At 46.0% G+C, this 12,407-nt stretch overlaps 1 protein-coding gene across 1 annotated transcript; it reads right to left on the bottom strand.

Moving 5' to 3' along the window:
• Positions 1 to 877: 877 nt before the first annotated feature.
• cryba2b (crystallin, beta A2b) lies at positions 878 to 3,392 on the bottom strand. The gene is made up of 4 exons (XM_008293519.1): positions 3,235 to 3,392; positions 2,061 to 2,202; positions 1,568 to 1,710; positions 878 to 1,205 (listed from the first exon to the last, which is right to left on the bottom strand). Exons 1-4 carry the CDS (start codon positions 3,390 to 3,392, stop codon positions 1,058 to 1,060), a joined length of 591 nt encoding a protein of 196 aa, XP_008291741.1. The 3' UTR covers positions 878 to 1,057.
• Between the last annotated feature and the right edge of the window lie 9,015 nt (positions 3,393 to 12,407).

The following is a 12,407-nucleotide window of genomic DNA, read 5'->3' as shown; positions in this document are numbered from 1 at the left end:
TTAGTTTATCACACATGAAGCTGTGATGCCATGTCTCCTGCAGGCCCAGCAGCCAACCAGCAGGTTCAAACCCAAAACCTTCCTGCTGTGAGGTGCCAGTACTCGCTCCACCGTGGCACCCCACAGCAAAGCCACATACCTCCACAGAGGTTCAGGGTCAGGGGGTGAAAACCTGCCGTTTATCAGTTACAAGGTGGATGCTGTGTCCCTCAGAGGACCTCTGCTGGCCTCTGTTGGGCAGCCGCTGACGCCAAAAGCTCACTTCTTTGCCAGCATGTTCTGGTGTTTACACTAAACGGTTCTGTGTCTAGCTTTGGTGCAGAACTTTTATCACAGGAAGGCAAACAGAGAGGCTTCATGTGAAAGATGTGATCTCAGATCTCTCTTGTGTACACGACTGTCAGTCATTGAACATGCACCACAGCGGCTGCCTATCCAGGGTTACTGCTGCTTCGTTTTATTGGCCTCTTTGGCAAATCGCACCTGGAACTGTTAGAGAACAAATCATAGAAACAAATATGATGTCGTGCTCTTGTTTATTGGAAATAAGAATACAATCTGACAAGAACAACATTACACATCCTAAAGCCTAACAGAATCAGATCTTTCCATGTATGCTCGCTAAAAGGCTAAATGTGTCTATTAAATAAATACAAAGCAAAGTCTATCTGTGGAAACTGCCTCGGCCGTAGAGCTAAGCGGGCCTCTGGTTCTGGAGCTGACTGATAACTCAACGCAGCCAATCGTTACAGCCAGTTCCTTTAAGCTTTTGATTTTTATTTATTTAACCGGATTGATAAACCTCATTGGAAAAATAAAAAGAATTCCGACAAACAGTCTCTAGTTTTGAAGAAAAGCCTTTATTTCCTATTTCAAGAACATGCTTTAGCATGGTAGTAGAAGTAGGTACTTAGATATCCATACATGCAGAGCCACAGAGTGATAGAGAGAGTTCGTCCATCTACTGTTCTGTGACAGCGGACTGTTCGCGTTGAGGAAGCGATTAGGGGAGAGTTTGTTTTGTTCTCGGGTCGGGTCGGGCAGGCAGAGTGGAGGCTTAGTGCTGGATCCTACGAATGGACTGCACCTGGTTGGTGTGGGCCTGGGTGCTGTACTCGTTGTAGTTTCTGTACTCGCCTTGGTGTCTGTCTCTCTCCAGGATGTACTGGTAGCCACGGTAACCAGGGAACTGGTAGGCCACCCAGCTGCAGGGAGGAGGAGGAGGAGGAGGAGGGGAGGGTTGAGTCAAGGTCAGATGCAGTATATCATAGCAGACAGGGATCAGGGATGTAATGCTAATGTTAATGGTTTTAGCAAATTCAGTGGAGCTACAGGACGGTTTACGGTGGTTTAAGAGAGAGGATGTTGGTGTGCTAACTTACAACAAGCTGAAGTTTATAGGAGAAAGTTTGACATTGCTAACATAACTAAAAATAAGAAATAAAACTCAGGAGCTAAAACTATGACTATAAGGAAAACCACTATGGACATGAGACTAAAGCCTACAGATGATGAAAATGCCGGAGACAGGAAGACGAGTGAGCGGAGAGGCGGGGGCATAACTTACGCTCCCGAGTTGACTTTGATGGAGGGCACCTCCTTGCTGCACCAGCCCATGGCCTGTAGGGAGGGGTAGTCATCGCACATCTCAAACTTACGGCCCTGGAAGTCCTCACACTCGTACAGGGTCACCTTGCTGTCACTGTGGTTCTGCAGAGAAACAGACACATGCAGTGTGATGGTGCTGCTGGAGGTGCTGTCAGTGTGGTGACACATATCACTACATGGACTGTAAGTACTTAGAGGAGGAAGGCAACCAGCAGAAACTGTTTCAGTTCAAGTGTCATTGTACAGAACTACTGTGTCATTAAAGAGATGTGAAATTAACTGAAGCTAATGGAGGAACAGAAGTGTTCTAAGAGGTGTAAGATAATAATTCAGCGCATCTACAGGACCCACAGAGATGAGGAGTGTTGGGTTAAAGAGGGGCGGGGCAGGAAAGGAATCATTTATGGCAGGTATCAGAGGCTGACTAGTAAAAAGAGAAAACAGAAACTTACAGCGCACTTGATAGGTCTGAAGGAGAGCATGTGCTCGGTTCTGTAGCTGCTGTTTCCGCTCCAGGCCTCGTAGCGAGGATAGTCGCCCTTCTCCAGGATGAACTGCTGTCCCTGGAACTCTGGGTACTCATAACCCACCCAGCTGCAGAGAGAGAGGGATGGAAATACTGAGGTTAGGTGTGCAGAGAGTCGGTAAAGCACCAAAGACATTAAAACCAAAAATAGAGAACCTCCCGTCGTACACATCGGCTGATATCGAATCACTAAATACAAAAGACTTTAATGCAACAACACAGTAGCTGTCGTGTCTGGTGGAACAACGGGGCCCAACGCCCACAGAATGGCCTCGAGTGAAACAACATGCAGCCTCTTTTGTCAGCGGGAGCACAAAGCAAACATTAAACAGCGCAGCTCCTGCCTCCACCGCTGCTGCTGCTGCTGCTGCACCGCCCAGAGCTTTATCTGATCGCCAGTCAGTCAGTCAGACATTCTGGCTCACAGCCGACAGCTGCACGCTGCCAGCTCATATCACAGCAGGGTCACACATGGATGCATGCACACACACACACACACACACACACACACACACACTACATGCCAACCAGCAGGGTAATAACACTGCAGGTTGTAATTTGTAGGGTGTTTTTGTGATTCTGTCTTTTCTAGTCGTTGATTGGAGTCAGTGTGTGAGTCCTGTCGGCTTTAATCAGACTTTTTCAGGCAGATAAAATTAAAACAGCAAGAGAAATAAATAATATGAATCCACTTGATATTACTCTGGGGTTAAAAAAGAAAGAAGAAGCTCTTCGTTTTGTACCACGTACTTTAAAAAGTCTATCCTTCATTGATTGTTGGTATAAACATCAAATTCTATTTTTTTTAACAACTTAACAAACCTTTGACCAAAATCTGACCCGATCATTAAGATGCCAGAACTTTAATAAGAAGAAAACAGAAATGGACACGAAACCCTTCCAGAAATCCAGAAGATTAAAGAGGTCAAGAGGTCAAAGTGGCCATATTTGGATTTTTCAGGTAGATGTGGAGACCATCCATCCATCCATCCATCCATCCATCCATCCATCCACTATCTACACACCGCTTAATCATGAGGAGACCAGGAAAGGAAAAGAAGAAGCATGCAGGGCACGAGCACACCACAGTGTCCACTTACGGTCCGTTCTCAACCTTGATGGAGCGGATCTTGTTGAAGCCCCTCTCCATGATGTTCTGGCACTCCAGCATGAACTCACAGCGCTTTCCCTGGAAGTTCTCCTCCTCCCAGACTGTGATCTTGAACTGGCCCATCTGCTCCATCTGTTGAGTGTTCATGGCTGCTGCTTCTCCCGTAGGGGTTACTCTCTGAAGAGGGGTTCAGAATCACAACAACACGTCCTGAGTAGGTGTAACGTCAAGACATGGTGAGGAGAGCAGCGAATAAGCAGTTCACTCAGGTAGCAGACACCTGGTGCTTCTCTGAATCATCCTGAAACTACAGTTCTTGTACATTAGCCGCCAGGTGAGAAGAATCTGAAATATATGTTAAGGTCAGTCTCTAAAGGTGTCGCAAGAAATGAAAAATCCCACTCATCCATCATGTTTCTGCTCCCCCACAGCAGAGATTTGTCTCTGTTCTCATCTAGCAGATTCAATCTAGAAGCACAGACATGCGTCCAGCTCAGTAAATTGCACTGTGTGGCTGTGATGTAGCGACCACAGAGCTGTCAGGGAACGCTTAGCAGCACAAACACTGACTGCATTGTTCATTTCTGTGAGGACTTGCTGAGGATCTTTAGTCCAGTTTCAGAAACATGCTTGTGTGATGTTTACAGGCCAAACACAAGCACGCCGGTACCACCCTGCAAGCTTTCTCCCTAACATGGATGCAGTGGAACCAGCCAGCCCCTAAAGCAGGAGCAGAAAGTGGCTCTTTGACTGTTAGCAAATCAAGTGTTACTCAAAGTGCATCCACAGCAGGTCTATCTACCAAACACACAGTGTGGGGAGCGTCCTGGTGCTGCCGGGCTCCACCCCAGTACACGGAGCTGCTCCCTCCTGATTGCAGCTCCTTGCAGCTAAGTCTGAGGCAGTGTGCTGGTATACTTACAGACGGTACTGAGGTGGGACAGATCCAGTATAATCAATGTCGGGGAAGAGACCCTCGCCTGCGTTTTTATAGGGCCGGGCCCCCCTGGACCCGAGCCACTCCATTTGCCCAGCAGCCTTGCACACTCAGCAGCTGGGCAGGCCGCTGAAAGGGGAGCATTAGCCTGGCGCATTGTGGAGGCTCCAGAGCACCATTGTCCTCAGAGCCCCAAACTGACTTAGTCATCAATATGGCAGCCGTGGCCAGTGGCAACCTGACCCAGGACTATACAATGGCAACGCACTGACACAACAGTTTGATTGGTGTAGCAGGATAATAGACACATTCTGGGAGCTGATCCCCTCTCTCCCTCTCTCCTGCCTCTGCTGTAGGTGAACTGGACCCTGAACCAGAGGTACCGTCCCACACAGTGAGGACATGTACCGACTGCATCTGGAAGGCCTGCTTAGCTCCTTCTTTTTCCGGCATCTGGAACGAGTTAACTGGCTCAAGTGCTGCAGTGAAAAGCTTCAGTGTTTTTCTTCGTTCATCAAATATGTAGTTTGTTTAGCAGAACCGTGGGACTCATGCAGGTACTGGTACCTTACAGTACACCGTCTAAAGACAGACGGGTTCTGTAGCGTACAGCAAACAGTTCCAGATACACCAGAGCTGTGGTCAGACGCTGTGAATATGAACACGTAAAAATGTATTTTGTTACGAGACAAAGGAAATAATTGGCATTTAATGAGAATAATTACAGGATTTAATTTTCCTGAGTGGCACAAACGGCACAGCGGGGAAAGTATCTGAATGCTTTTGTTTTACTGAACAATAAATAAATAAAAAAAACATGTTTTCAGCTTAACTAAACATAAAAACGTTCAGTGATTTTTTTAATATATTAAAACGGTACCAATCATGTTGAGTTTTTTTTTTCTAATATTTCTAATAGCTGCATCATGTAAAGCTTCAGGAAACAAAAACAACATGTTGGTATAATAATGGAACTGTAGTTTAGATTAAAGGAAATGCCAGGCTGCATTGTAGTGTTTTGAATTGTAGCGTTGATTTAACACTCTGAGCTCAATCCTTCTCATCTTATTCTTTATTGTGCTTCACCGTCTGGTACTGTTCAGTTGTCTGTTTGTGGAGCAGAATTGCTGCTTATCGAGATCTGTCAGACACCCTGATTTATGTAATGCCACGAATAGATATATATAAATGAGAATTATTATTTCATTCACTAAACAAAACAGATGATTGTATTTGGTGAAGTCAGACTAAATTCTGTGTCTGAGCTGCTGAACACTGGTGGACAGCTCTGGGTCACATCTACAGGGTAAAAATCAGACTTTCTTTAACCGAGTGTTAGATTCAGATTTTATTAGATTGTTCCATTTATTTCTTTTCAACACAGGAGCATGAAACCCGTCAGTGCTGTTTCAGGACCAGAAGCTGTTGAGCTCACTGCTGTGTTTTCCTTCATCATTGGTGACATCTAGTGGCAGAAGTGTGTACTACCTCCAGGTTGTCAGACTGGAGCCTGAACGCCTCCTAGATTTCAGTCAGTAGCGTCGTGGCAATAATGTGTCTGAGTTTAGTCACTCCGGTGATGTGATCTGAAGTGAAAAACAGGCCGGTCCCATTAAAAATAATGCTTCATTTTATCATCGAGTATAAATATAGTAACATCCAGACATCAGTCCACTGGTCTGGATAGCAGCAGGAGTGAATATAAGAGCAGCAACCATCCGATTTATACAGTAAATATCTTTCTTTTCTCACTCGTTATACAGTAAAGGTCTAACCAGGTGTATGCAGTGTGTGTGTGTGTGTGTGTGTGTGTGTGTGTGTGTGTGTGTGTGTGTGTTCCACCTGTGGGGCATGTTTACTTGTATGAACAGCTCCCTCATTGTCTTTTTGTTAACCCCTTCATTGTCCTCCTCTCTGCATTTGTGTGCATTAGTGAGTGTCAACCTGCTTGCCCCCGGAGCAGGTGATGGGCAGGTGAAAGGGAGGGCTTAAACAGACACAGATGTTGTGTGTGTGTGTGTGTGTGTGTGTGTGCACGCGCTGATGTTACTTATGTTGTGGGGACATTAACCTGTTGACACAGTCACATTATGGGGCGGCAGCAGTGATGTAAAACATAAATGTTAGTGTATGTGAGTGTGTTACTACCTAAACTACTGCTGACATACACACACACACACACATCCACACACACACACACACACACACACATCCACACACACGCACACACACACACACACACACACGACTCATTTCCCTGTTAAATATAGCTGGGACACTTTGCATGTGTGAGGGGCAGCTTATTCCAGTGCAGACCTAGTACAGGACAGTTCTGCTTTGAATCCTTATCTGGCTGTACAACAAATTCCATTCGTTTCTTCTAACTGGTCATACGGCGTCTCTGCTCCACTGGACACAAGTTCTTCATCGTGAAGTTCACGACATGTGGCCACCACTGGAGTCCAAGTGAATCCATGTAGCTCAGCGCTGACTTTCCGCATAAAGCTCAGCGTCTGGTGAAAGTTAACCCACACAGTTGCCAGAATACGTCTGTGTGTCTTCATGCGTTAACTCAAGGACAGACTGCCTTACCTGACTCACCTGATGCTCTGAGTCACGTTGTACGCAAAGGCCGAGGTGACAACCAGTCAGGAATCAGAGGAAACGTCTGATGGACTTTCAGATGAATTCGTCTTTTCCTTTTCCCACCTCTCAGACTGGATGTTGTTCGGTGCAGGTTCTTCTCTCTTCATGGATTTTGACAGTCAAATGTAAAGTATCAGGGGAGGCAGATACACTGGGAGCTGTTATCAGATGATTGTGTGGCATGTAAAGGTCACAGAGCATTTGATTATGTCAGAACCAGGTGCTGCTGACTCCTACCTCATCGTTACTCCTTGTAATAGTTGTCTTCTTCCTTCTGGTAGTATTTTACAATGCAGCACACATTTTATCTGGTCATTTAATTTTGTGAATCAGGTATAAATAAAAGGCTGCAGGTGATGAATTGAAAGAGAGAGCTGAATCCTTGCAGCGTGCCATCCCTTCAGTAGACTTCCAGAGACTTGGAAAGTCACTTTTAATGCCCACTGAAGCTGTTCTGGCAGCGGTCAGCGGCCCTACAGCCTCACTGAGACACTCTACGATGTCTGTGGTTGCTTCATGACCTCCAGGGAAGCTTGTCTTGACCTCAGAGCACCACATCATGCAGACATCATCACAGGGTTAGGGTTAGGCTCCACATTCATGTGAGTGCTTGGATCAGACAAAGAACCTCCTGAGCAGATAGTAGCTGGGCAGGAAAAGGACGAATCAGTTGCACTTTAGTTTTGTTTCCCCACATTGCACCTTGGAGGAAATCGAGGGAAATAACGGAGGTAACAAGCTGCTTCAAACTGTGTAAATAAAGAATAAAGATGGAAACAGCCGCCCGTTATATCACAGCCCACATGTTTAATGCTGTTCTGTGAGGTGTCACTCCACCAACCCCAAACCGGCCCGTCCCTTCTGGCTGCGCTGTGGTGGCTGACTGCTGCTTCACCTCCCAGGAATTCACCATGAACAGGCTTTTATTGTTTGTCTACCAACAACTTGTCTGCACTGCTGATGCATCTTAACATCACCATGTAGTGTGTGGAGGTGCAGCGTGACATCCAGACTGCTGCCTTGGTTTGTTTCTGCTCATAGATTGGTGGCAGCGAAGGAAATGTAGCAGCACTGCTTGTTTTCTGGGTCAGAGTGAGTCTCAACTATTTGAATAGTTAGTGAATGCACCTGTACACACACACACACACACACACACACACACGACTGTTTGTCCATCTGCACGCGGAAGCACACACACGCACGCTGACATGCAGATTGGCCTGAATAAATGCCCTCCTTCAGGTGGAACGTTGCCGTGGAGACTAATCCAGGTGAGGATGATGTGAGCAGGACATCTGCTCGTACCACCTCCATTTGTCCCCGCTGTCCTCCAACCAGACACCCAGGCGGCTGGATTCATGTGCAGGGACACAAAAAACAAGAAAATGTGGAGAATTACTGTGTCGAATCTAATATGATGTGATGTAGTGTCCGTGAGTCGTCATTGTTTAAGCAAACGGGCAGATAGAAAGACAATTTGTATTAAACTGTGATGACAGACACACACACACACACACACACACACACTGCAGTTGGCAGTCAGCTGAAGAAGCAGGCGGATCATAAACAGCAGAGACACGTCGGCCTGAGGGAGCTCGACGTGATGCTTTTCCACTGAGCTGCAGAGAAAACCCCCTCAGCTCATCGCGCTACCATCTCCAAGATCTCAAATGTTGACTTTTCACTTTAATCCAGCAGCACTCGCTGTACCATCAGAAAGTCAGAGAGCGAAGGTGAGGAGCAGCCAAACGGCAGCGGGAACAGGCTCTGGGCATTTGCATGAGTCTCCATTATCAGTAACTGTCAGAGGAAACAGCACACAGCCTACAGGCAGCACACACACAGACACAGCCCCGGGAAGCTCTCCCCGTTTACAGACAGAACCAAACAGCACAAATGTAATCATGCTGCTGCTGTACAGATACAAACGGCGTCTTAATGATGCTGTTACAGCGTGGCCCTGCACAGCCGAGTTCACAGGGTCACGGCCGAGGCAGCAGGACCTGATCAGGAGGGTGTTAGTGTTCCTCAAGTCAGGGTTAGTCGATTCTGTTCATAAAGGCCACAAATATATGAAGAGCTCATTTACAAAAACACACAACTGCATGTCTGTAGATTTTCAGAAACTTATTTTGTTGTTGTTTGCTTGAGATAAAATCAGTCAACCTGAAGCTGAGTAGATCTGACTCGGCAGAAATGACAACAACAGAGATAACTTAATTGATATTGTCTCAGGTAGACGATGGAAAAGTGGGTTTTCTGAAGGTTTGTGAAGATGGAGGTATCTGTTTCTGTGTTAGCTAAAGATTCATTTTAATGACACAACATCGTCTCTGTGGATTTGTAGAAACACTCTGATGAGGAATGGACGGGTAGCACAGACATAGTTCTGGTGCTGTGGTGCAGAAGATGTGCTAAGGAGACAATATTTTAAATTATTATTCTACACAACCAGATGTTTGTCAAACTCTGCAGTATAAAGTATGTTAAAGCCGTCTATGTGTTGCTGCCTCTGTTCACGTTTACCTGATCAGGCCACGATGTGCATTTTCATAGATGTTGTTTCCGTGTTTGCGGTGGTGACGGACTTTGGCTTTTCCAGGTAATGCAACTGAAAACTTGGTCAAACTGACGCCAAAGGGTGTCGTTTCAATAATCAGTCTTATTTTTATTATCAGTTATTTAGAACAACAGTGTGTTACAATGCTTAGCTTCTTTAGCAAAAGGCTAAATTTGTCCAAAAAAAAAGGACTGAATCATCACGTCATCATCTCGTGCTGTTCTGACAAATTATTTGGTTTCCTTGAAGTTCTCTCAGTTGCTTCATGTCAAGGAAAAGTGTTGGTGATATTATTGCTTCATTTAATATTGTTGTATTACCTCCTATGGTGTACAGAGAAAAACCGATCAGGCCAGAAGTGATGCTGCTCTGGTAGGTTTATTGGTGCCACGGTTCCAGGCAGGTGGCAAAGCCTCCAGGCTCAACCCTGAACAAATGATCTGCGAGCTAATGCAGCTCTGGAGGGTGTAGCAACGGCAGGACCAGTCGGGACAGTCGCTCTAAATCGGGGCAAAGTAACCAGGATACGGAGGAGCGTGAGCTTTCCCTTCCTCTGCCTTTAAACAAATATTGACTAGAGATTCAAGCAGAGGCAAATAGGCTCTCAGGTAAAGAATGACATGCAGGACGGGCTTTGTCATGACGGCGCTCGTAGGCGATGATACATACGGGAGGCGTTTTGTAAAATAATGAAGAGTGATGGTGGTTTACTGCCGGGGATACAGAAACAATGTGAAGGTTTGCACAAAGGACCAGAAGTACAGAAAAAGCAGGACATTCAGTGTTTCCTCAGAGGAAACCAAATGCTGGAGAGGAGTCGCTCACATGACTTTTAATAGTATGTTTAGTTGTTGTTTCATTTCAACATGACTAATTGATCATTTTTAAGCCCTGATGATTGAGTTTAACTTTCATGTCACTCATGTGTGTGTGTTTCATGTAATGAAACATTTCAATGGCTTAAGTTTGAACCTTTGGAAGAAATGTGTTTGTCCATTTGAACGGATGAAGCAGACATTTAAACAACTGCACATGTGATGCTTTTGTGTTTCTGCACTTTTCTTTACCACTCAGAATGACCCTGCCTTGTTCCTACTACATGGTAAGAGTCAGACTTACATGCATTCAGGCTGTAGCTCTTGCTGGTACAGCAGAGCAGTGTGTCTGCGTTGGGATCATCACTCTGTTGTCAAACCAGGGAAACACTTGGATAAAGCACCAGTGGACGTTTGACTTACGTATTTGAATGGTAACAGTGCGACGGCTGAATGCTGCTAATAGCATCCAGATGACAGATGGCTCGCATCAGATGCCTGTTGTGTGTATGTGTGTGCTTAATGTTTAGCTAATGATTAACACAACCTCCCATTAAGCCTATCTCCCTGCTCTCTGCTGCTCGCCTGCGGCCTCGCTTCATGACGTAGGAGACGGCCAGTGATGAACAGGCCCCCAGTGGAAAATACACGCTGTCCTCATGAATGTGCCAACGGGGGGAAATGATTATCAAAGAGGCACTAAAACGGAGATACAGAGATCATCGTCCCCGCCGCTGTAAATGTCAGGCAGGGGTAATTCAAGCAGACACGCAAAGACAGGCACAGCCGCTGAGAGAAAATAAACAGAGAGTGACCATCGCTTGGAGTCTTTCCCAGTGTCAGTTACAGGTTTGGCCCTATTGGCACAGAGCTGTTGTCTCATTGGTTTGAACAAGGCGGGTGTGTCTGTTTGACGGCAGTTTGTATGAGGATGTGATGTGTGACTGGGATTCAAAGTCTTTTACTTCTTTTGTAAAAACAAGAATATAGGACACATGTTGTATTGGAGCAGCAAAGTATTATTTTCATTGCTGTCAGTCACTCAGACAGCTGCACCGACCTGCTGTAACCCCCTTTTCTTACTTTACTCAACACAGGCATCTAATCAATTAAAAAAAGATAAAACTCTGTAAATGTCTGACCCTCGGTACATGATTGTGACTCCAGTATTCAGGCAGAAAGTTGCTCTGAGGTTGCCATTGCTTTCTTCAGACCACTGCCTGCCTCCAGCTGTATGCAAATAAGTCAATGCACCTATTCAACACACCTGGTGCTTCAGTTGGCGAGCACTGGTATTATCAGCATGTCATCTCAGATGGAGAACTGGTTCATCCTCTGTGTATTTTCAGTTCTAAAGACTTTAAAGAAGCCTTTGACTAACCTGCAGCAGCACCTGGCCTTACTCATTTGGTGCTACTGATTAGAAGACATTGAATTAACAGCAGGATCTAGTGAGAACACATCCCCTCAGAAGACATCTGTCATTGTTTCTCAGTTAAGGCTCAGCAGCTGTTTAACGAAGGTGATCTTCTTCTTCTTCTTCCTCCTCAACTAAAGTCACACTTTTGTGTCTTTTTTCCAGTTGCCAACCCGTACCTGCGTAACGCGAGCCGAACGAACAAAACTTCATCTTCAGGTATTGTACGTGAGGCTCAACGTGAAGCAAATACGGACAAACCGGAGGAAAAAAAGCCACAGAACGGCATCAGAGTGCAGCGACGGTCCCGGCAGGTGCGATGAGCGGAAACAGCTGGATTCTCTGCTGTCGACCTTTGAGAGGGAAGGAAGAGTTTTGGAAAAGTTAGAACAGCAAGCAGAAGTGAGCTCTTGTAAGAAGGATGGAACTAAAAAACAGAAAGGAGTGAGACGCCTGACGGGCCTACCCCGGAGAAGACGCACAGCGATGAGAGCGTGCGCAACCCTGGTCCTCACCTTTTACGCGCACTGAATGTGTGCGTTTTGTGACAGGTACACACCTTTTATACCTCTAAATGCTCTCTCTCTCTCTCTCGCTCTCTCTCTCTCTCTCTCTGTCTCCCCCCTCTCTCTCTCTTTCTTTCTTTCTCCTCCCCTTGAAGTGAATCCTCTGGGCGCGCACAGACACCTGTCGCACGGTGCGTTGCTCTGATCCAATATTGACATAGAGGGGGAGGGGTGTGTGTGTGTGTGTGTGTGTGTGTGTGTGTGTGTGTGTGTGTGTGTGT

The sequence above is a fragment of the Stegastes partitus genome, unplaced genomic scaffold (assembly GCF_000690725.1).
Source record: "Stegastes partitus isolate 25-593 unplaced genomic scaffold, Stegastes_partitus-1.0.2 Scaffold890, whole genome shotgun sequence".
In the NCBI taxonomy this organism is placed as follows: Eukaryota; Metazoa; Chordata; class Actinopteri; family Pomacentridae; genus Stegastes; species Stegastes partitus.
The sequence above is the reverse complement of the archived record's forward strand: the minus strand, read 5'-3'. Positions and strand labels throughout refer to the sequence as shown.